General features: G+C 42.4%; 1 protein-coding gene across 1 annotated transcript in view; it reads left to right on the forward strand.

Annotated features, from left to right (window-relative positions):
* Positions 1-24,150, forward strand: part of DOCK3 (dedicator of cytokinesis 3) — a 603,029-nt gene that overhangs the window by 499,069 nt on the left and 79,810 nt on the right. Inside the window, 7 exon segments of the mRNA XM_043518507.1 lie at positions 256-354; positions 3,923-4,017; positions 8,552-8,627; positions 9,286-9,386; positions 9,668-9,726; positions 12,960-13,108; positions 21,765-21,850. Coding sequence (XP_043374442.1) covers positions 256-354; positions 3,923-4,017; positions 8,552-8,627; positions 9,286-9,386; positions 9,668-9,726; positions 12,960-13,108; positions 21,765-21,850 — 665 coding nt within the window.

Genomic DNA, 24,150 nt, shown 5'->3' on the forward strand with positions numbered 1-24,150 from the left:
CAGTATTGACCATTTAAACTCTGATATTTGTAATAAGTCCTATGAAAGCTGAGCCTCTGAGATTTTTTGCTATGTATTAACAGGAAATAGAGATCATTTGTCATACAGTATTTTTAATCTCTGCACATGAGCTTTTCTTCCATATGCATTGGTGCCATTTCAGACCCCACCTTTTATCTCCTACCTCAGGTTGAATTTTACATCTAAAAGATACTTTGATTGTCTGGACTAAATAATTCTTCATTTACTTGACAGGGAGAGTATGTGTCCTGTCTCTTGTCTCTGCTTCGTCAAATGTCAGACACTCATTTTCAACATTTATTGGACAACTTCCAGAGCAAGGATGAGCTAAAGGTAGGACATAACATCATGGTTTTTAGAAGCAGCTATTAAATATTATCCTCAGAAATCAGATAGATGACAATGCAGAAGGTGTTTTCACTTACTCTACTGAGCATCCACATTCACTACAGATATAGTCACTATTTGTTTCATATACTTAGTTTATTATTATTATTAGAGAAAAGGATGGTCCAGTGGTTAGGACACTAGCCTAGGAGTTGGGAGTCCCTACATCTATCCCAGGCTTCCTGTGTGACTTTGAACAAGTCACCGAAGGTATGTCTACATTGCAAAGAAAAATCCATGGTGCCGAATCTCAGAGCCTGATTCCATTGGCTTGTGCTCACGGGACTCGGACTGCGGAGCTAAAAAGAGCAGTGTAGACATTCACGCTTGGGCTGGAGCTGAGGGGAAGGGTCTCAGACCCTAGGCTCCAGTCCGAGCAGGAACATCTAAATTGCTTTTTTTAGCCTGGCAGCCCAAGTCCTGCAAGCCCAAATCTGTTGACCCAGGCTCTGAGACTGTGCTGCAGGTTTTTCTCTGCATTATAAGCATACCCAGAATCTCTCTGGTATGTCTACACTGCAGCTCAGAGGTGTGTTTCCCAGTGTGGTTAGAAGAAAAGGAGTACTTGTGGCACCTTAGAGACTAACTAACAAATTTATTTGAGAATAAGCTCTCGCTTTGAGTTAGTGAAGTGTGGTTCTTGTGGCACTAGCAGTGGCTCAGGATAGCTGTCCAAGTCCGAGCCTGTTCAACCTCCTGGGTCTGCGCTCAAGTGACTAACCCGAGCTAGTGCCGCAACTTCCACACTGCTATTTTTAGTGTGCTAGCATGAATCTGTCCACCCGCACTGGGAATAACATCTCTCAGCTGCAGTTAATCATACCCATAGTACTTCCCTACCTCATGGCATTGGTATGAGGATAAATACATTAAAGATAGCAAGGTGTTCAGATCATATGATAATAGGGAACAGATAAGTACCTGGGATAGATATCATTATGGTACTTCATGTAACATAGCCTGAACTACAGACTAGTAGTCTCTACATACTAGAAAATCCAAAGTAGTTATTCTGCAACCTATTGAAGGGCATGGGATATACATAGGAGCTCACTTAAGAAAAGGTTTGAAGTTTGTTCTTATGTCAAAAGATAATTATATTCCAAGGCTGACTTTTGCATACCAAGCAGAGAAAAGTCAACAGCAAATTTTTCCTTGGTCTCTTGGAGTAGTGGCCAGCCTCCTCTACCTGGTATGCTTTGACAAGCTCCCCAAATTCCCATTTGTGAGTGGTGACCTAAATCATAGGTATTATGAACATTACGAAGAGAGAGTTGCTTAGTATACAGTTTATGTACCCTCACTGGTGGCTTCCCAACCATCATCTGCTTTGAGGTATCCATCTCAAAGGGAGAGAGGCCTATCTGTTACCTTCGCATCAGTATGAAGGCAGCACATCTCAGATCACAGTAAATGGCTCTGAAGTGCAGATTAACTTCAAGAAGCAATATATAAATCTGATGGAAGTAACAGTCATGCTGCCACTTTCCTTTCACAGTATAATGATGGGGTTATGTACAAAATGTTTTTGTGGCTTGTGTGACTGCTCAGTAATAGAGTGAATAGTAATACCAAAGTGACACCATGGTAGAAACCTGTTAAAAAACTGAACAAACAAGGTGGAACAGGATCTGAAGTGCTTTTGGAAGAGGTTGTCAACTTCCAATTATTGTATATACCAATGAAAATGTGTCCTGAGAAAGGCTGGGTGGCTCAGAGATACAGACTTTGGGATAACAGAGCCTCTTACCTCTAGGTTGCTAGGTTGAATGGAGCACAAATTGGTAGTGATCTAAAGTTAACTTTTGATGACTTTTTCAATAGTGCACATAAGAGTTGGCACTGTCATACTGAGTCTTAAGTAGACATGGAATATACATAGGAATAGAGCTTGTTGGAAATTTTTGTGGAATTTTTAACAGAAAATGCTGGTTTCATCATAATTGAAATATTTCTGAAAAAGTTGTCAGTTTTGATAAAAATTCTCTCAAATTTCAAAACAAACAAATATCATTTCAGTACATCTTTGTTTTAAAATTTAATTTCAGGTTTCCAAATTCTGCTTTGGAATTTCAATTTTTGCTTTGAAATTTCAAAATTTCATTTTGAATTTTATTTTATTTGTACCTGTTTTTATTGGTCCATTATTTTTATATTATGTTATGTCAGTAGTATTGCACTTTATGCACTGTAGCTACTGACTCATAATATTATATAATAGTTTAAATATTCTATTTTTAATATATTTTTTAAAATCATTAAGGGAAGCTACTAAGATGTTTCAGTCAATACTAAGAAGCAGCTGCCTTTAATGTTATTTACTACATCTACATGTCATGAAATAATTAAATATAATAAAAAATTAAAAATCAAATCAAATCAAATTTGAAACAAAGTTTTGAAATTCAAGAATAAAAAAACAAGCTTCCAAAACAGAACTGAGAAATCCAAATTGAAATTTCAAAATGAATGTCTTCCAAAACTGTATTTTTGGGGGATGGGGGGGAATTTAAGGTAATTAGGAAATTTCAAAAATATTTGTTTTCTACCTGAATCAGAAGAAAGGAGTTTTGAAATTTCCCATAAACCAGAAATTCCAAGTTTTGACCAGCTCTACTGAGGAGTTCACTTAAGAAAAGTTTTGAAGTTGTTCTCACCTGACAACACAAATACCACTGTCACAGCTGGCAATCTTCTTGATAGTCTCAGTAAAAAGACCTGTGATTACATTGGCTATGGAGATAGAGATTGAATTATGCTGGTGCAACAACAATAATGTATACCCCTTTTATGGGTTAAAAGAGGATTACTGTTATATAAAAGTGAAAAATGAGGCAGATAGTGAGTTGCTAAGTGATTTATTCAGAGTCTAAAAGTAAGTCATTGGCAGAGCCAGGATTTGATCTCAGGAGTTCCTCAATGCTTTGCTCAGGACTGCTAGACCACTCTTCTTTCTCCCTTAGGTTTCCTTGCATGATAGACACAGACACACATATACACTCTCTCTCTGAAGTGGTCCTTTTAGAAACAGACATCTGGGTGGGATGCCTTTAGCAAGTCCTTTCTTCTTCATCATAAATGGGATTTTTGTTACCATATTACATAACCTATAAAATAATTTATTTTTATTCCTTTTTTTATTTTATGACAGGGGTCCCTAGAACCATGAAAACATACCCTTTTCAATATAAATTAAATAAATAACAATTCCTCCAAAAGGCACACTGGGAACTCCGACCAGAATTCTGCATGACACTACTGAAATGTCATATGGAATAAAGTAAAATAAAGTTCTGCACTGTAAGCTTTAAAATATAGGAGAATGCATCTGCTGAAAACAACTGTATCTGCCTCAGTCCCATACATGCTGCTTCCATGTCCTAAGCTATGTAGCCTAGTGACACAGGGATCAAGCAAGGGAAACGTAATTAGATTAATTGTCTTGGCTGTGGCTAGAAAAGTACATTTGCCTACAGCTGCCGCTGCTTATTATTCTCTTTTTTCTGTGTATTAGGAGTTCCTGCTGAAGATTTTCTGTGTGTTTCGAAATCTAATGAAGATGAGTGTCTTTCCTCGGGACTGGATGGTGATGAGGTTGCTCACCAGCAAGTGAGTGAGGATATGTTTAAAGCACTGAAAGTTTGTATGAGAACTCTGTGGGTACTCTAAATTAGGGCTTCTCAATCCCAGAGAAACAGTGTGTTTTAGTGGATTGAGGGGTGGGACTCTAGGCAGGAACTCCTCCTGAGTACTAATCCTGGTTCTGCAAAGTTACTTAAGCTATCAGGGCCAAATTAGGGCTTCTGTCAATGAAGATCACTTGCATGTACAAGTTTTACATGCTACCAGAGGGCACACATACTATAGAGTTAATACTATAAACTGCTCTTTTTTCACGAAAACCAAGTGCAAATAGGCTTCCTGTATGTAAATTCTATCACTTATGCATACAAATGATAGCGAGCTAAAATGATCTGCCCAAAGTTGGTCACATATGGAGTTTATTTACTACTTTGAACATCTGCCCCTTTGTCTGTTTTCCCATCTGTAAAGTTTCGGTAATTGCTTTGTTTAGGTCCATTGCTTTCAAGACAGGCAACATTCTTTAAGTGCCGAGTAGAACTAGACACCAATTCCAGTTATCTATGACACTATCCTCAAGTACCCCTCAAATCCTTCCCTGACTGAGGGAGGCATGGTTTCCTCTTGCCATGTGATAAATGCACTTTGTCAATAGTCTGAGGTGCAAGGAGGGATAGCCAAAAAGACTGTCTCCACCATTTCAGCCAAGTTACTAAAATGGAAGAAGCTGCTGAGGTATACATAGCTCTTGGATATATAGTGCTTATGGTCTTAATTTTCCTTTATCTACATTGTTACCTCTGTCTTAATCATGGAATATCAAGGTTGGAAGGGACCTCAGAAGGTCATCTAGTCCAACCCCCTGTTCAAAGTGGGACCAATCCCCAATTTTTGCCCCAGATCTCTAAATGGCCCCCTCAGAGATTGGCCTGCTAAACCCAAGGTTGTGAGTTCAATGCTCAAACCACTGAGCTATCCTTTCGCTAGCTCTTCATTGTGTCTCAATTTAAAAAACAGCAACAAAACTCACCAAGGAGTTTTCTCGCAGTTTGTGCCTGGTGCACTGCCTTGGGCTACTGCTCCTGGCAGAAGCAGCATCCCTACTGGCTCTAAACATGCTCTTTGGGTGAAAGACCAGAGCAACTCAGCTTAGATCAGTGGTGGACAGGACCGGCTCTAGGCACCAGCAAAGCAAGCACGTGCTTGGGGCGGCACAATTCCAGGGGCGGCATTCTGGCCACCGGTTGTTTTTTTTTTTGTTGGTTTTTTTTTTTTTGCTTCGGCAATTGCTGGGGCAGCAAATTTTTTGCTTGGGCCCACAAAAACTCTAGAGACGGTCCTCAATTTTTTTTAGAAAAGGAGGGACAGACCGCAGTCCTTACACCAGATGACAAAGTATCAGATTGAAATCATTATTTCTTGATTATGCAGTTGTCATTTGGGCTTGAATTTATTTAGTTTTGTTTTTTATTTTTGCCATGTCAAGCTTTTTCTGTTGTTTTTAGGAGGTAGCAGCAGCAGGCTGAGAGCCAGGATTATACCCAGAGGCTGGGATTACCTACTAGTCTCATTTTATTAGCTAACCTAACTGTAGCATCACAGTTGACTAACTGAAGTACTGGAGAGGTCCACATTGCAAGATGATGTCATGGACCTCTTCCTGAAGGCTGATTGGTCAGTTGTGGTTGTTAGGGGGCTATTCCTTCACCCACTTACTTCCCTGGTCCTTCTCGCATGAACAGAGAGCAACAATACCCGAAGTCCAAAGGTGCAAACAATTCGATGTTTATTGGGGTGAACTTCCAGCAAACATGATTCCAGTTTCCTTCCTTAGTGTCTTCCTTCCCAGCTCTGACACCACAGAGCCTTACACCTGTGTCCCTGTTCCCATTCCTGCCCTTAGCCCAAACATGATTCCAATTTCCCCACCCCCATTCCCTGTTCCCATTTCCCCCTTTAGCAAAACATGATTCCAATTTCCCCACCCCTGTTCCCACTTCCCTCCCACCCATTTCCTGATTGACTGCAGACTATATAGTAAACTTGAGTTCTGCTTAGCTATACCTTAACCAATCATTTTCCTGAAATTTAACTAACATGATTATGTAACCAATTATATCCCACCACCTCAATTAGTTTACACCCAGCAAAATTAATTATACAGCAGACAGGAACAATCACAGAACCAGATAGAGATTATACAGACAAACAATAGCAAAGTGGGAACTATAATGACAAAACAATACAGAAGTGAGGATTTCACATCCCAGCTATTGATAAGTGAGTTCTTGCCAGACAGGATGCTATCAAACTAAGTTTCCTGTTACATTTTCTAGGCACTTCCCTTTCTCTGGAGGTGATAGGCACTATCAGGACAGGATTGTATTCCTAACAACCCAATAGCACCTTATTTCAATGTGACTAGTTTGGAATGTGAGGAAGTGACCGGTCGCTTCCCAGCTTATGGCTGCCTCTGTTGCTTAGCCAAAGCTCAGGGCCTCAGACTGTCCAGTTTGGCCAATGTACATGGCAGAGGGGCATTGCTGGCACATGATGGCATATATCACATTGGTAGATGCGCAGGTGAACGAGCCTCTGATAGTGTGGCTGATGTGATTAGGCCCTATGATGGTATCCCCTGAATAGATATGTGGACAGAGTTGGCAACGGGCTTTGTTGCAAGGATAGGTTCCTGGGTTAGTGGTTCTGTTGTGTGGTGTGTGGTTGCTGGTGAGTATTTGCTTCAGATTGGGGGGCTGTCTGTAAGCAAGGACTGGTCTATCTCCCAAGATCTGCCATGTACATTGGCCAAACTGGACAGTCTCTACGTAAAAGAATGAATGGACACAAATCAGACGTCAAGAATTATAACATTCAAAAACCAGTTGGAGAACACTTCAATCTCTCTGGTCACTCGATCACAGACCTAAGAGTGGCTATACTTCAACAAAAAAGCTTCAAAAACAGACTCCAACGAGAGACTGCTGAATTGGAATTAATTTGCAAACTGGATACAATTAACTTAGGCTTGAATAGAGACTGGGAATGGATGAGTCATTACACAAAGTAAAACTATTTCCCCATGGTATTTCTCCCCCCCACCCCACCCCCCACTGTTCCTCTGATATTCTTGTTAACTGCTGAAATTAGCCTACCTTGCTTGTCACCATGGAAGGTTTTCCTCCTTTCCCCCCCCTGCTGTGGGTGATGGCTTATCTTAAGTGATCACTCTCCTTACAGTGTGTATGATAAACCCATTGTTTCATGTTCTCTGTGTGTGTGTATATAAATCTCTCCTCTGTTTTTTCCACCAAATGCATCCGATGAAGTGAGCTGTAGCTCACGAAAGCTTATGCTCTAATAAATTTGTTAGTCTCTAAGGTGCCACAAGTTCTCCTTTTCTTTTTGCTAAATTCTTAGAGTATAGGTCTTTACAGACAGGCCTGAATATCTATATTATAACAGTGGTGTTGTATGCTCTATGAGTTCACTGTGCTAATGAGAAGTGAAAGAAGTAGCTATAGATGTTGTGAACTCCCAGGTTACATGCTGTACTACAGGACAAGAGAAATCCATATAAAGTAAAAAAGACCTGGTTACCTAGATAACCTCATCCTGCTGGCACCGCTTAGCTGGAAATCTCTTCAGGTGCATTTATCAATGTCACTGAAAGTATCACATGAATGAGATGCTGCGCTTTAGCCTATTTCTTTTTTATACCAAAGCAAATTAGACTTCATTAAATCTTGCATGTTGTTACATGATTTATTCCCATTTAATTAAAGGCATTTCATAGAATATCAGGATTGGAAGGGACCTCAGGAGGTCATCTAGTTCAACCCTCTGCTCAAAGCACCTACAAAAAAATTTAAGTTTCCCAGTGAACCCAGAGCTTACAAAATATTACCCAAAATGTACAGAGGAGATCAATTTACAGCAAAGTCCAAAAACTGTAGAGGATCGTGCATCCCTGAAAAATTTTACCTTTTTGATTAAAGAAATGCACAGAAACAAAAATAAATAATGACAGGTTTCAGAGTAGCAGCCGTGTTAGTCTGTATTCGCAAAAAGAAAAGGAGTACTTGTGGCACCTTAGAGACTAACAAATTTATTAGAGCATAAGCTTTCGTGAGCTACAGCTCACTTCATCGGATGCATCCGATGAAGTGAGCTGTAGCTCACGAAAGCTTATGCTCTAATAAATTTGTTAGTCTCAAAAATAAATAAGTTATGTTTGTTCTTTTATTTATTAAGTGCAGTACTGGACTTTTCAAAATAAACTCATCCATTACAAAGATACTCTTCAGTTTCCAAAATCTACAATATTTCAGGAAAACGTATTTGTGAATTTTGCCTTGCATTATTTAATTTGAAGTCTTTGTTAAAAAAAAAAAAAAACACAGTGACTTTTATGGTGATATCTAGAAATGACTGCATAAAGAAAGAGTGCCAAAATGCATTTTGAAATATAACAGAAAGCATTAGTGCTCAGAGCCATTCAAAAACTCTTTGAATGTAATTTGTACTGCATATTGAAAAGGATCTTTTTTTTTAATTATAGTATCATAGTTACAACAGTCCAGTACCTGTCCTCTGCCCTGCACAAGAACTTCACAGAAACAGACTTTGATTTTAAGGTAAGGATTGAGATCTAGAAAATTTCATGACAGCCTTTAAAACCAGCAGCAATGCAGGAACAGTGGCTACTCTATGTTAATGGATTATGTTTACTATGTTCGTTAGCTCAGAAAATAAACTAGCTGATACAGTCAGTCTTCAAACTCTGCTGAGGCTTTGACTAAACTGGAAAATCCCAGAAGAGCAGAAGCATTATGAATTCTAATGGTACGAAAAGTGAGACTGCTTGCATTGGCTAAAGTCAAGAATGTATAGTGTCTAATGTAATTCAAAGCACACTCTATGTTGTGGTTTAGGGTATGAAAATGTGTTCACTAGGAATATTTGAAACTGCCAAACTCATTTCACTTTTGGCCTAATGCAGAGTTGAATTCAGGTGTCAAGAGGTGAAAGGCCTATGTCTGAATCCCCACCACTCCCTTGCTGCTGGATTCTTTTAATTGTCATTCCCTCCAGTATTTGTATAATTCCTGGCACTGATTTAACTTAGTTTATTATTGCATCTGGTTTATTGAGACATAATTACCTATTTTCCTCTGACTTAAGGTGGAACAACCTGATGCCTTCTGTAAAATGTAAACATGGCATGTATGTTTGTGTTCAGAACTTGTTCTGCCTTTGGACTGTCATGTGTTTAATTTCCTTCCTGTTTTCTAGGTGTGGAACTCCTATTTCAGCTTGGCAGTTCTGTTTATAAACCAGCCAAGCCTGCAGCTAGAAATTGTCACTCCAGCTAAGAAAAAGAAGATTCTGGACAAGTAAGAAATGATCTCCTTGCCTCCAAAACTCTGATTTTTGACATCACCTCAAAAGTAGGATATAGGTTTTTATCACAAACTCCCATACATTACAGGCAGTGAGAGGAATCATCCCAGAAGAATCATAAGTAGAGGTCATAGGACAAGTAGTCATCAATTTGATGAATCCCTTGATGTTCTTAAAAAGTATAACCTTGGTTTAAATATTAATTTACTTTCATTAGATCACCAACTTGCTGCATTTTGTCCCATTAAGGGATTGTCTATGCCGTCTCTTTCAGATACGGCGACATGCGAGTGATGATGGCATATGAGTTGTTCAGCATGTGGCAGAACCTGGGTATGTCTCTCTGTCTCCTGTTCTCCTTCTAATCACCAAAACTAAAGTTGTTTAAGAATTGCATTACTAATATTCAGCTTTAGTGCTGTGACCCCACAGAGCTTATGCTGGGTCTTGTAGATTCTTCAGGAATTTTCAACTAAAAAAAATTACTTCCTGCATAGCTCTATGGTGATATTTTTCTCATTTGAAATAACTCATTCCTATGAATTTGAATACTTTACTCTCAAATCTTATAGTGAATGGTTTCAATAGCTTTTCTTTGGTATTCCCAGATGATGTACTGCATTAGCATTTGGATATCCATGCTGTTGTGCTGCAATCTAGTCTAACTTGAGATACGCTTGTATACTCTTGTCTTTAATCTGGTCTATGACTGCATCGCTGAAACTAAACCTTTACAGCTGTGTCCAATTTCATCCATTTGCAAATGGTACAACAGAACAAGTCAGGGTGATGCAGAATTCTAAAAGTGGACAGCTAGCGATCATGTACAGAAGTGACATGCAGTAAAGTGCATATTTATGAGTGCTTTATTAATGTGTCTGATAAGTATAATAACAAATTCTCTGTTACTGGTTAAAAAAACACAAAAGTTTGCCCACAATTATCCAATAGTTGTTTACCAGTTGTAATAGACTTCACATTTCTGTAAGTCATTTGAGTTTGTACCATGTGATATTTTGATTGACACTGGAATGTTACTAAATCAACACAGCATATATTGAATCTGCTAAAACTAGCTAACTGATAGCTCATAAAATGTGATTGTAAATGGGGAAGCATAATCAGGCAAGTGTGTTCTTAGCGGGGCCCTACAGAAATCATTTCTTGGCCCTATGCTATTTAACACATTTATCTGTCTGGGAAGAAAACATACAATCATTCCTGGTAAAGTATGTAGATGACACAAAGATTGGGTAGTAAATAATGAGGATAAGTCACTGCTACAGAATGATCTGGATCACTTGGTGAACTGGGTGCAAGCAACAAATAAGCTTTTAATGTGGCTACATGTAAAATCCTACATCTAGGAACAAAGAATGTAGGCCTTACTTCTAGGATGGGGGAATTCTGTCCTGGCAAGCAGTGACTCCAAAAGGACTTGGGGGGCATGGTGGATAATCAGCTGAACAAGAGCTCCCAGAGTAAAGCTATGGCCAAAAGTGCTAATGTGTTTCTTGATTATTAAAAAACAGAGAATGTTGAATAGGAGTAGAGGGGTTATTTTATCTCTATATTTGGCACAGGTGCAACCACTACTGAAATATAGTGCCCATTTCTGGTGTCCAAAATTAGTGAAAGACATTGATATTGATTGGAAGGGATTCAGAGAAGAGCCACAAAAATGATGAAAGGATTGAAAACATGCTATATAGTGAAGGACTCAAGGAGCTCAATCTGTTATCTTAACAAAGACAATATTAAGGGGTGACTTGATCTCAGACTATAAGAATCTACTTATGGAACAGGTAACAGAGGGCTTTTCAATTTGGCAGACAAAGGTATAACAAGGTCTAATGGCTGGAAATTGCAGCTAGACAAATTCACCCTAGAAATAAGGCATAATTTTTTAACAGTTAGGGTAATTATCCTTTGGAACAATTTACCAAGGGTTGTGGTGGATTCTCCATCACTGCCAATTTTAAAATCAAGATTGGATGTTTTTCTAAATGATATGGTCTAGTTCAAACAGGAATTAATTCAGGGAAATCCTGTGTCCTGTGTTATACATGAGGTTAGATTAGATGATCACAATGATCCCTTCTGGCCTCCTTATAATCTACAAAACTATGAATTGTGCTTATTTCTGATCTAAATAACATATTTTGGTTGAAGTGAGCTGGGGTGCAGCGTGGCATCTTATGGCATGTGCCACATCACATTGGCAGGGAATGTATCACATTGACTCCATTGTATTAGTTATGTTAGAAACACACTTTGCTTCTCATTATTTGTCTGAAAAGTAGATAGCAATATTCATGAAATTGTTAACAGGCTTAAACAAATGTCACATGCAGCTTAAAAGACAAAATCTAGTATGTCTAAATTGTAATAATCCAGATCATGATTTTGAGGAATATACCAAAGTGTCTGCTTTATGCTTCACATGCAGAATGACAGAAATGAAATAAGAAAAGGAGTACTTGTGGCATCTTAGAGACTAACAAATTTATTTGAGCATAAGCTTTCGTGAGCTACAGCTCACTTCATCCGATGAAGTGAGTTGTAGCTCACGAAAGCTTATGCTCAGATAAATTTGTTAGTCTCTAAGGTGCCACAAGTACTCCTTTTCTTTTTGCGAATACAGACTAACACAGCTGCTACTCTGAAACCTGAGAAATGAAATAGGAGTTTTAATATTGCAGAGTTAATGACATATGCTCCCCTAGGAATTAAAGTTATTATCTCTTTAAATCAAAATCATTCTTTTCTGCTTTTCCTGATTTATTTATTTCTCTTTTCCTACCCCTGTCTTTTTGCAATTGTAGGACCACCTAAGAGGCTGATTAATTTACTAGAGGAAAACCTCCAATATGTAGGTGTATGTTGGATTCCCAATTTAATCTGAAAGATAATTTTGCGGAGAAATGATATTTCAAAACAATATTGCCCTATCAATGTTTTTTTCAGATAATTTTGTTTTATTTACTAAAGTTTTACAGTGGAAGCACACTATAAAAATAATTGCGAACAATGCTGTATATTCCTGCTACCTAGAGGTGACACTGTTTGGTTCAAAGTCAAGGTCCTTGTCCATTCAATTGCAAATTTCACACCAATAAGGTTAAGGAACTCTAAAAAGCCTAAAGGACCTGTAGCTGATCCATTAAATACTATTGTCACAGTTCCTTTGAAAAATCCCTTTCTTCTTCGAAGCCAGAGCCTCCAAAACGGGAATGGGATCTCTCCATCTTCTCTGGCAGAATTAATACATCTGACACATAAAGGTGAAGCAGATATTGAATGAGTTTCCCTGTAGGATCTGCAGTTTCTGCTAAATGTAAAGATTAATTAATGTAAAGATAACTAGGCAGACTTCACCATGGAAAATGGAAAACTTAAAGTACCATTGATTTGATAATTTTTGGAGAAAGAACCTGTTTGCTTCTTTAGGCTTAATGCAGAGACAAGTTGCATGTGTCTTTACCATATAGTCTCACTTTCTTCTCAACAGGGAATAATAAAAAAGGAAGGCTTTCATTAAATATAAATTGCTTTGTGTTGCCCAGGTGAACATAAAATTCACTTTATTCCGGGAATGATTGGCCCCTTCCTTGGTGTCACACTGGTCTCACAGACAGAGGTCCGCAACATCATGATCCCCATTTTTCATGACATGATGGACTGGGAGCAGAGGAAAAATGGCAACTTTAAACAGGTGAAATGGTTTTCCAGGCTCTTGCTATATCCTCTCTGTTATTCTGCCCTTCTGCAACACTGTACTAGAAGTACTGCTAGTTTGTTTCTGAATGTGAGGGAGCAGTTGACGTGGATGGATGGATGGATAGATACTAATTAAAAAGTAACATCCTTTACAACACTGCTACCAAAGTCCCACCATTATATGAACATTTCCATAAGGCATTTTCTCCTATTAATACAGAACACAGTGTTGCACTCACTGCACAGGGAGCAAGGGAAAGTGGATTCTCCTTCCTAATGGTAAAAACAATGGATGCTTCTAAACCATATGTGATGAGGTATTCTAGTGCTTGCAGTGGTTTACTAGAAGTCAAGACTCCTATTCCTGGCCCTGCTGCTAACTTTCTGTATGATCTTGAGTTAGTCACCTAGGGCCAGATTTGTAAAGGTATTTAGTTTTCCCATCTGTACAATGAGTATACCATGTGATTAATAAAAATACATAGAGTGCTTTGAAATCTTTGGATGAAATACCCTGTATGGCTTTATGTGCATTGAGACTTTTTAACAATTTTTCTACTATTGGCCTATCAAAAGTACATCTCCACAGATGCTAGCTACAATGAGAGTGTAGCCTGATGTCTGGTTTTGTGTCTTTTAAACTATAAGCCCTCTGAGGCAGGCATTGTCTTATCTGTGGCACATATCTTACAAACACTTAAACACATGCTTGACTTCAAGCCCATGAGTAGTCCCATTGATCTCAATATTTACTAATACATGTTTACTAATGATAATAATAATGTTTCAGGATTTGGCTTATTGTTATGATTACTATTTACTAACAAAATCTACATTCTGTAGCAAAAGGCATCCACTTTAAAGAAGAGGGAAAAAATCAATAAAGGCACATTGCACTGAATGTAAAGAAATGCCACTTTACACTCTAAAGGGACTTAACAAAGGGCTACGTTCTCCTCCTTGCTCTTCTTTATGGCAACTGACCCATGTCATAGTAAAGTGTATCATTATGGTCAGAAACTAAACTGAAAATGTGCACCTTGTTAATACACACACCTACTCTCTGTGACTCTTCTGGAGCTTACGCTAGTGGCACAAATAAATGTTTTCTGCTGTGAGTACTGGAAAGCCAATGTGCTGTAATGATGGTAGAGCAAATGTGTTTTATTCTGTCTCATGCTCCGTCAACAAAATTGTCAAGTGAGTTATGATTCCAGAATCTTTGTTAGTGATCGCTAAAGCAAGAAAAAGCACTGCTTAGTGTTTTCCCTAACTTGGCTTATTATTATGCATCACAATTAAAAAGAGTGATCAGTTGGGTGACCATCTTTCTGTCCTTCTCCCCCCCCACCCCGAGCCTTTGGCTTCCTGCTCCCGGCTTCTACTCTCCTAGAAGCTTTCATTCCTGCTGACAATAACTTCTGCCCGCAGGTCTATGAGATTAGGGTGCTTACCTCGGAGCCTCCCTATTCGGTGTTTTACAAGGACAAGGTCCAGCTGTGACTGCATCCAGCTTTCCTGCCCAAGATAGCTTCACAGTTTCATACATGCCTGGACATATACTTACCTGTCTTCTTTCCAAAATCTCCTAAATCAGAAGAGGAGTGCAAATTACACTCTCTGGACGTCAGGAGCGCACTAGCCTGTTGCATTGAAAGAACCAAGCCATTCCATAAGTCGACACAGTTGTTCGTTGCAGTGGCAGTCAGGATGAAAAGTCTTCCAGTGTCCGCCCAAGAGACTTTCATCATGGATTACCACATGCATCCTTTTCTGCTATGATCTGACTAAAGTGCTTCCACCGGCTATTGTAACTGCCCACTTGACTAGGGCACAAGCCTCGGCAACAGCCTTCCTGACCTAAGTGCCAATTCAAGATATCTGCAGGGCCACTGGTTGTCCATCCACATGTTTACGTCTCATTACGCACTCACCCAGCAGGTCCATGACGATGCTCATTTTGGTAGATCAGTGTTGCAAGCCGCACAACTGTGAACTCTAAGGATACTGCCTGTGAGTCACCTAGAATGGAATTGACATGAACAAGCACTTGAAGAAGAAAAACAGTTACCTACCTTTCGTAACTGTTGTTATTTGAGATGTATTGTTCATGTCTGTTCCATTGTCTGCCCTCCTACCCCTCTGTCGGAGTTGCTGGCAAGAAGGAACTGAGAGGGCGTAGGGCCGGCAATGCCTATATACCGCAGCATGAGCGCGGCACTCCAGAGGACACCACAGCCAACCCTACGGATACCGCTAAATCAAAAATCTCTGATGACTGTGCATGTGCATGCGCACACATCTAGAATGGAATGGTCATGAGCAACACAGCTGGAAGAACAATAGTTCTTCTACAAGTGCTTGCTCATGTCCATTCCATATTAGGTGTGTGTGCTTGCCACATGCACCAGTGCCAGAAGTTTTTCCCTCAGCAGTATCCGTGGGGATACAATATCTTGTATCCTCTGGAGTGGCACCCTCATGGCATGGTACAAGGGGCGCCGCTGGCGCCTCCCACCCTCAGTTCTTTCTTGTCGCTGGTAACGGTGCTGGAATATCTGCTGCTTTGGCTAGCGTTGTTTCGTTCTTTGTTCTTGCAAACTTTGAAATCCTGTAAAATAATTATATATAGTTAGTAGTTTCTTAGTTACCTTTAGTAGTAGTTCTCAAACTTTTCATTAGTCACAAATGGGACCCAGACAGGGGTCGGGACATGCCACAGTCCCCAGGCTTTAAGCCCTGCGATTGCTGCAAACAGCGTATGCCCATCATCAATCCACATTTCAGTTGCCTAAGGTGCTTAGGTGAAGGGCACATAAGTGACAAGTGCCGTATCTGCAAGTCTTTCAAACCTAGGACGAAGAAGGAGCGCAATATCCATCTAAGAGCACACCTAATGGAGTTGGCGCTCACTCCAGCACCAGAGCAGCGGTCTAACTCCACACCAAGCACCATGGCCTCCATGTGCAATGCTCCCCAGGTGCTGTCCACAAGCCGGCACCGGTCTCCTTCCATGGCTCCAGTCAAGAAGCCAAAAAAGACTGTGAGGGGAAGATCTCCTACCTCTGGCAAGGGAAAGGAAAGGGCAGGGGGCGAGCCAAGATCCGTGCCAAGCAACTCAACATTCCCCTTGGGAAGTCGGGCCCCAGCTCAAGTTGAGTGGTGCAGGCCATCCAATGCTTTGCCTGCGACTCCAGATAGCAGTTCAGGCCCCAGCCAGCATCAGGTGCCATCAATACCTGAACCCCTTCAAGCAGCTCAGGAGAGCCTGACGCTCCCAATGCCACCCTCACCAGCTCCCATGGTACCCTGGTTGTGGGGAAAACCCGCGTTGGGATCTATGCGTGTGTCCCTGCCTCAGCGGTACCATTCCCCATTGAGATGGACATCCCGCCAGTGTTTGGCCACCCGCAGCCACCATGCCTCAGCACTGGAGAGGCAGGTTCAGCAGAGCCCTCTGCAGTCCCCACACAGGGGACACTGGTTGAGGGACTCGAGGCGTACCTCGCCGGTAGATAGGTACAGACCCTCTGAGGCACAAGCCTCGCAGCAAGAACTCCGGGACCAGCCCCAACTATCTCCAAGGGCTCGTTACCAATCCCAGGACTGATCAAACACGAGACGCTGCCGATCATTGGGCCATAATGGCCCATCTCCAAAAGGAAGGTCGCCCTACTCAGGACGATCCTCCCGGCAACTGGCCCATAGTAGCTCACGGTCCCTTTCAGGTTGTCCACCGAGGCCCAGCAGTCTATGCAGGACCTACCCTTCGATGGCCGGACCCTATTTGCAGAGCAAACAAACAGCAAATTGCATGGCCTCAAGGGCTCCCACCCTACCCTGAAAACCCTGGATCTCTACGTCCCAGCCCCAGCGCGTAAGCGGTTCAAACTGGAGCAGCTGCAGGGCCAGGGGAGCCAGCCTCGGCAGGACCAGCCCCATAAATGAGCCAAGGGCTACAAGTGCTGCCCGCGCCACCCGCCTCCACCCTCTGCCCAGTCGGGCTTGACCCATAATAAGCAGGGGGCCAAACGGTCATTTTGAGAGTGCGTCCAAGGGCGACCTAGCAGACTGTTCCCCAGATCCATCTTTCCCAGTGTTCTCCAATCGCCTTTCTCTCTTCCTGCCTGCCTGGACAGCTATAACCTCAGATGGAAGGGTCCTCAGCACAGTGGAACAGGGTTATACCCTCCAGTTCCTTTTTACCCCCACCCCTTCCCACCCGCCTTCCCCATCCCTCTTCAGGGACCCCCTCATGAAAGTCTCCTCACGCAGGAGGTAAAGGGGTTGCTACAACTGGATGCGATGGAAGAAGTTCCTCTCGAGCACAGGAACAAGGGTTCTATTCCCAGTACTTTTTAATCCCAAAGGCCGAGGGTGGTCTATGGCCCATCTTGGACCTGCGAGACCTCAACAAGTACCTAAAGAAGCTAACGTTCTGCGTGGTCTCTCTGGCTTCTATTATCCCCTCCCTGGATCCGGGAGACTGGTATGCCGCCCTCAACTTGAAGGACGCATACTTCCATATGGTGATCTTTCAAGGACACAGACACTTCCTCCAGTTATGGTGGGGCCCCACCACTACCAATTTGCGGTCCTCCCGTTCGGCCTGGCTACAGCACTGAGGGTGTTCACCAAGTGCATGTCGGTGGTAGCAGTTTACCTCAGGCACCAAGGTATCCAGATCTACCCAGACCTTGATGACTGGCTTGTCAAGGGCAGCTCCAGGTCTCAAGTGCAAAGGGATGTCACGGTGCTTCAAGCTATGTGCCGCTTTCTGAGTCTATTGGTAAACGACGGAAAGTTGATGTGTGTGCCAGTGCAGAGGATAGAGTTAATTGGCGCGGTCCTCGACTCAACCTGCACCAGGACGTTCCTGCTGCTGGAAAGGTTCCACACATTGACAAACCTCATCGCGGAAGTCTCCGCATTCCCTCTGACTAGAGCCAGGGTCTGTCTGTGCCTGCTGGGCCATATGGCAGCGTCCACTTACGTGGTCCGCTATGTCAGGCTTCAGATGCGGCCCCTGCAACAGTAGCTGCCGATGGTCTATTTCCCCAGTCCCAAGACACCCAAGAAAAGATTGTTACCATTCCCCAGGTGATACTTACCTCGCTGAGGTGTTGGACCAACCACAGAACAGTCCTGGAAGGGGTTGGGGCCTCAGACCTCAGCTGGGGAGCGCATATCTGTGTCCTCCAGACTCAGGGAATGTGGTCCCCGGATGAAGCATAGTTACACATAAACATCAAAGAGCTCTGAGCAGTCCGGCTGGCATGCAGAGTCTTCTTGCCCCACCTGTTGGGCAAGTTGGTACGAGTCCTGATGGACAACACAGCCTCGATGTTCTACTTTAACAGGAAAGGGGAGCATGCTCATTGGCTCTCTATCAGGAGGCTCTCTGTCTATGGGACTCCTGCATCGACCACGAGATCCACCTGGAAGCTTGTCACCTTCCCGGCATCAGAAATACGCTGGCAGACCAGCTCAGCAGGGACTTCTCCTCTCACCACAAGTGGTCGCTCCATCCAGAGGTAGCCTGAATGATCTTCCAAAGGTGGGGAACACCCCAAGTGGACCTGTTCACTACCAGACAGAACAGGAAATGCCACTGGTTTTGTTTTTGCAAGGTCTGAGCAAGGGCTCCCTCTCCGATGCCTTCCTCCTGTCGTGGACAGGGAGCCTGACCCGCAGCGTTCCCTACGCGTTCCCTCTGATTCCACTCATCAGCAGGAACCTGGCAAATATCAAGAGAGACAAGGCACAGGTCATCATGATCGCCCTCACGTGGCCTCTCCAGCACTGGTTCAGCATGCTCACGAGCCTGTCAGCAGCCCCTCCCTGGCCCTTGCCCAACCAACTGGACTTGCTGTCACAGGGCCACGGTCGACTCCTTTACCCCAACCTCGGGTCCCTTCACCTCTTGGCATGAATGCTGTGTGGCTGAACCCGAAGGAGCAGATCTGTTTGGAAGGAGTCCAACAGATCCTCCTGGAAAATAAGGAGCCCTCAACTAGACTGACTTACCTGGCCAAGTGGACGAGGTTTTCCCGCTGGGCGTCTGAATGGAGCATCTCTCCCTCACGTTTCTCCATACAGGCTTTTCTGGACTACCTTCTCCATTTGAGGAACCAGGGCCTGGCACACTCTTCCATTAGAGTGCATCTCACGGCCATCTCCGCTTTTCACCTGCTGATCCAATGACTGTTAGTGTTTTCCCATAACATGATGGTCAGATTCCTGAGGGGGCTTGGGAGACTCTTCCCGCAAGAACAGGCTCCTGTCCACCAGTGGGAACTTAACGTGGTCCTCTCTAGGCTCACTGGCCCATCCTTTGAGCTGCTAGGTTCCTGCTCCTTTTCCCACTTGTCATGGAAGGTCACGTGCCTGGTGGCAGTGATGTCAGTGAGATGGGTTTCCAAAATTAAAGCCTTGACCTCAGAACCTCCATACATGGTGTCAAGGTTCCTTCCCCACTCTGAACTCTAGGGTACAGATGTGGGGACCTGCATGAAAAAACCCCTAAGCTTATTTTTACCAGCTTAGGTTAAAACTTCCCCAAGGAACAAACTATTTTACCTTTTGTCCCTGGACTTTATTGCTGCCACCACCAAGCGTCTAACAAATATAACAGGGAAAGAGCCCACTTGGAAACGTCTTTCCCCTCAAAATCCCTGCAAGCCCTACACCCCCTTTCCTGGGGAAGGCTTGATAAAAATCCTCACCAATTTGCATAGGTGAACACAGACCCAAACCCTTGGATCTTAAGAACAATGAAAAAGCAATCAGGTTCTTAAAAGAAGAATTTTAATTAAAGAAAAAGTAAAAGAATCACCTCTATAAAATCAGGATGGTAAATACCTTACAGAGTAATCAGATTCAAAACATAGAGAATCCCTCTAGGCAAAACCTTAAATTACAAAAAGACCCAAAAACAGGAATATACATTCCATTCAGCACAACTTATTTTATCAGCCATTTAAAAAAAACAGAATGTAACGCATATCTAACTAGATTGTTTACTGACTTTTTACAGGAGTTCTGACCTGCATTCCTGCTCTGGTCCCAGCAAAAACAAAACACAGACAGAGAGAACCCTTTGTTCCCCCTCCCTCCCCCAAGCTTTGAAAGTATCTTGTCTCCTCATTGGTCATTTTGGTCAGGTGCCAGCGAGGTTGTCTTAGCTTCTTAACCCTTTACAGGTGAAAGGGTTTTTCCTCTGGCCAGGAGGGATTTAAAGGTGTTTACCCTTCCCTTTATATTTATGACACATGGTCTTCTACAAAGATAAAGTTCAGTTGTGACCCAGCCTTCTGGCCAAAGGTGGTCTCCACTTTCCACATGAACCAGGACATCTTCCTCCCAGCGTTCTGTCCCAAACCGCACAAAACCAGTGAAGAGAGGCGTCTTCATGCCCTGGACATCCAGAGGGTCTTGGTTTTCTGCTTAGAACAAACCAAGCCTTTCTGTAAATTGACTCAACTCTTCATCGCTACAGCAGATAGGATGAAGGGTCACCCTGTGTCCTTGCAGGGGATTTCCAATTGGATTATCTCATGCATAAGGACTGTTACGACCTGGCGGGGGTTCCGCCGCCGCTGATTGTCAGAGTCCATTCAATGAGAGCGCAGGCATTTTCAGCGGCCTTCCTGGTGCACATCCCTATCCAGGACATCTGTGGAATTGCAGCGTGGTCCTCTCTTCACATGTTTACCACCCATTATGCCATCACTCAGCAGGCCAGGGATGATGCTGGGTTTGGCAGAGCTGTGTTGCAATCTACACATCCGTGAACTTCTACCCACCTCCAGGGGTACTGCTTGGGAGTCACCTAATATGGAACGGACATGAGGAAGCACTCAAAGAAGAAAAGAAAGTTACCTTTTCCGTAACTGGTGTTCTTCGAAATGTGTTGCTTATATCCACTCCATGACCCGCCCTCCTTCCCCACTGTCGGAGTTTCCAGCAAGAAGGAATTGAGGGTTGGGGGAGCTGGCAGTGCCCCTTATGCTGCCCATGCAGACACCACTCCAGAGGGTGCCAGAGCTGGTCCCCTATGGATGCTACTGAAGGAAAAACTTCCAGCACCAGTGCATATGGTGAGCACACACACCTAATATGGAATGGACATGAGCAATACTTCTCGAAGAACACAAGTTAAAGAAAAGGTAACTGTCTTTTACAAAAGGTAGGTAACCATTTTTTTTTCTGTTGCTGACAGATAGGACAGGGTAAGATTCTACTTGATACATTCATTTATAGAAAGTCCATATCTATGTATTGATAAAAACAAAGAAAATGGATGACAAGAACTCCTGTAAGAAACAAAAAGCCTATCTCCACAGGGAAGCCCATTTTACCCCTCTGCTCAGCAAGAGGATAATTGAGCTCTGTAGTTCACCTCTTCCACTGACCCATCTGAGGCCAGTTGTTTCACTGAATCCGTTGAGCCATTATTTTGTAGATTTGAAAGGGGTCTGTTTTATTTCGGATGCTTTTTTATATCAGGGCAGAAATGGACCGTAAAATCAGGCAACTTGCAGAACATAAGAAATTATCCATAAAATACAATCTCAGCCTTCTTAACGTTTGAAATTTACCTTCTCTGCAAACACAGTTAATTTCTAACCCATTATTTCTCCCTGATCCAGGTGGAAGCTGAATTGATTGATAAGCTGGACAGCTTGGTATCAGAAGGAAAAGGAGATGAGAACTACAGGGAGCTCTTCAGCCTACTGTAAGCAATGCCACTCTCCCTTCATCTTGCATGTTACAAGGTCACCTTTAGAAGGCTTGGTAAAATTTCAAAGTAATTATTCATTGTAAAGTACCAGCAATGGAAGTGGCCTCCCTCAGAACACAGTAATGAACAGGGACTTCTGACAGGTTATCGTGACATCGGCCACAAATCAGAGAGAGGGCTATGAAAAAGCTTGCCATCCCTTTTACACTGACAAGAATATAAAAATATATTTTTGTATCTTTCATGCAATAAAATCTAGTATTGATGCTGCATAGGTTACAGTATACAGTGTGCCAAGTGGTGTCCATGTTCCTATTACAGACACACTAGACAAGCCAGTGCTCATCTTTGTGACATCAGCGTGTGAAGTCATAGTCTTCAGACTGTTCAGAGGGCCAGCTAAACCATCAAGCAGTTCAAAACTGCTTTGGGGCATTTAAAATTTCCCTCCATTTTCTCCCCTTGCTTACCTTGCTCTTGAAGGTCATACATTAATTGAAAGTTGGAAACTGCTCTCTCCAAAGCCTATCAGTGTACGGCATTTCCATTACCTTCCAACCCAAGAAACAATAATGATAGTTGGAGGCTAACCTGAAATCTCAAGATCTGTCCCTCCCACATGGTTAGTTCTCGGGTGCTGAGCTGTGTCCAAGTCTGATTTTCAAATGCCTCCCTTGGTGGATGCTGATCTTGGTTTGAAGGCATATATTGTGACCCACTCTGTAATCTCCACTGAGTTAAATCTTGAGACTTTAATTGATCCAATGGTCCCTCTGAGATCAGTAACAGAATACAGGGCAAATTTTCAAAAGGATCTCAATCCAGTCTCCATTTATGTGCATGCAGCTTGATGTATACAAACATCTACATGCATTTTTGGTGCACCAACACCTCTGCATGGAAATTATAGAATTTACTTGTGCACACCCATCATTTTGGGTATGCAGGTAAATCTATAACCTGTGCACCTTTATGTTAATATCGGGTGTGTATTTGAATGCACACAAATGGAAACCACTTTTTGAAAGGTTTCAGAGTAGCAGCCGTGTTAGTCTGTATTCGCAAAAAGATTCATAGATTCATAGATACTAAGGTCAGAAAGGACCATTCTGATCATCTAGTCCGACCTCCTGCACAGCGCAGGCCACAGAATCTCACCCACCCACTCCTATGAAAAATCTCACCTATGTCTGAGCTATTGAAGTCCTTAAATCATGGTTTAAAGACTTCAAGGAGCAGAGAAGCCTCCCTCAAGTCAACCATGCCCCATGCTACAGAGGAAGGCGAAAAACCTCCAGTGCCTCTCCAATCTGCCCTGGAGGAAAATTCCTTCCTGACCCCAAATATGGCAATCAGCTAAACCCTGAGCATATGGGCAAGATTGACCAGCCAGATACTACAGAAAATTCTTTCCTGGGTAACTCAGAACTCAAAAAGAAAAGGAGTACTTGTGGCACCTTAGAGACTAACAAATTTATTAGAGCATAAGCTTTCGTGAGCTACAGCTCACTTCATCGGATGCATTTGGTGGAAAAAAACAGAGGAGAGATTGATATACACACACAGAGAACATGAAACAATGGGTTTATCATACACACTGTAAGGAGAGTGATCACTTAAGATGAGCTATTACCAGCAGGAAGGAGGGAGGGGGAAGGAGGAAAACCTTTTGTAGTGATAATCAAGGTGGGCCATTTCCAGCAGTTAACAAGAACATCTGAGGAACAGTGGGGGGTGGGGTGGGGGGAGAAATAACATGGGGAAATAATGACAGGTTTCAGAGTAGCAGCCGTGTTAGTCTGTATTCGCAAAAAGAAAAGGAGTACCCGTGGCACCTTAGAGACTAACAAATTTATTAGAGCATAAGCTTTCGTGAGCTACAGCTCACTTCATCGGATGCATTTCCAATCCGATGAAGTGAGCTGTAGCTCACGAAGGTTATGCTCTAATAAATTTGTTAGTCTCTAAGGTGCCACGGGTACTCCTTTTCTTTTTATGGGGAAATAGTTTTACTTTATGTAATGACTCACCCACTCCCAGGCTCTATTCAAGTCTAAATTAACTGTATCCAGTTTGCAAATTAATTCCAATTCAGCAATCTCTCGTTGGAGTCTGTTTTTGAAGTTTTTTTGTTGAAGTATTGCCTCTTTTAGGTCTGTAATCGAGTGACCAGAGAGATTGAAGTGTTCTCCTACTGGTTTTTGAATGTTATAATTCTTGACGTCTGATTTGTGTCCATTCATTCTTTTAAAAGAAAACCAGTTGGAGAACACTTCAATCTCTCTGGTCACTCT

Source organism: Dermochelys coriacea, chromosome 7 (genome assembly GCF_009764565.3).
Source record: "Dermochelys coriacea isolate rDerCor1 chromosome 7, rDerCor1.pri.v4, whole genome shotgun sequence".
Taxonomy (NCBI): Eukaryota; Metazoa; Chordata; order Testudines; family Dermochelyidae; genus Dermochelys; species Dermochelys coriacea.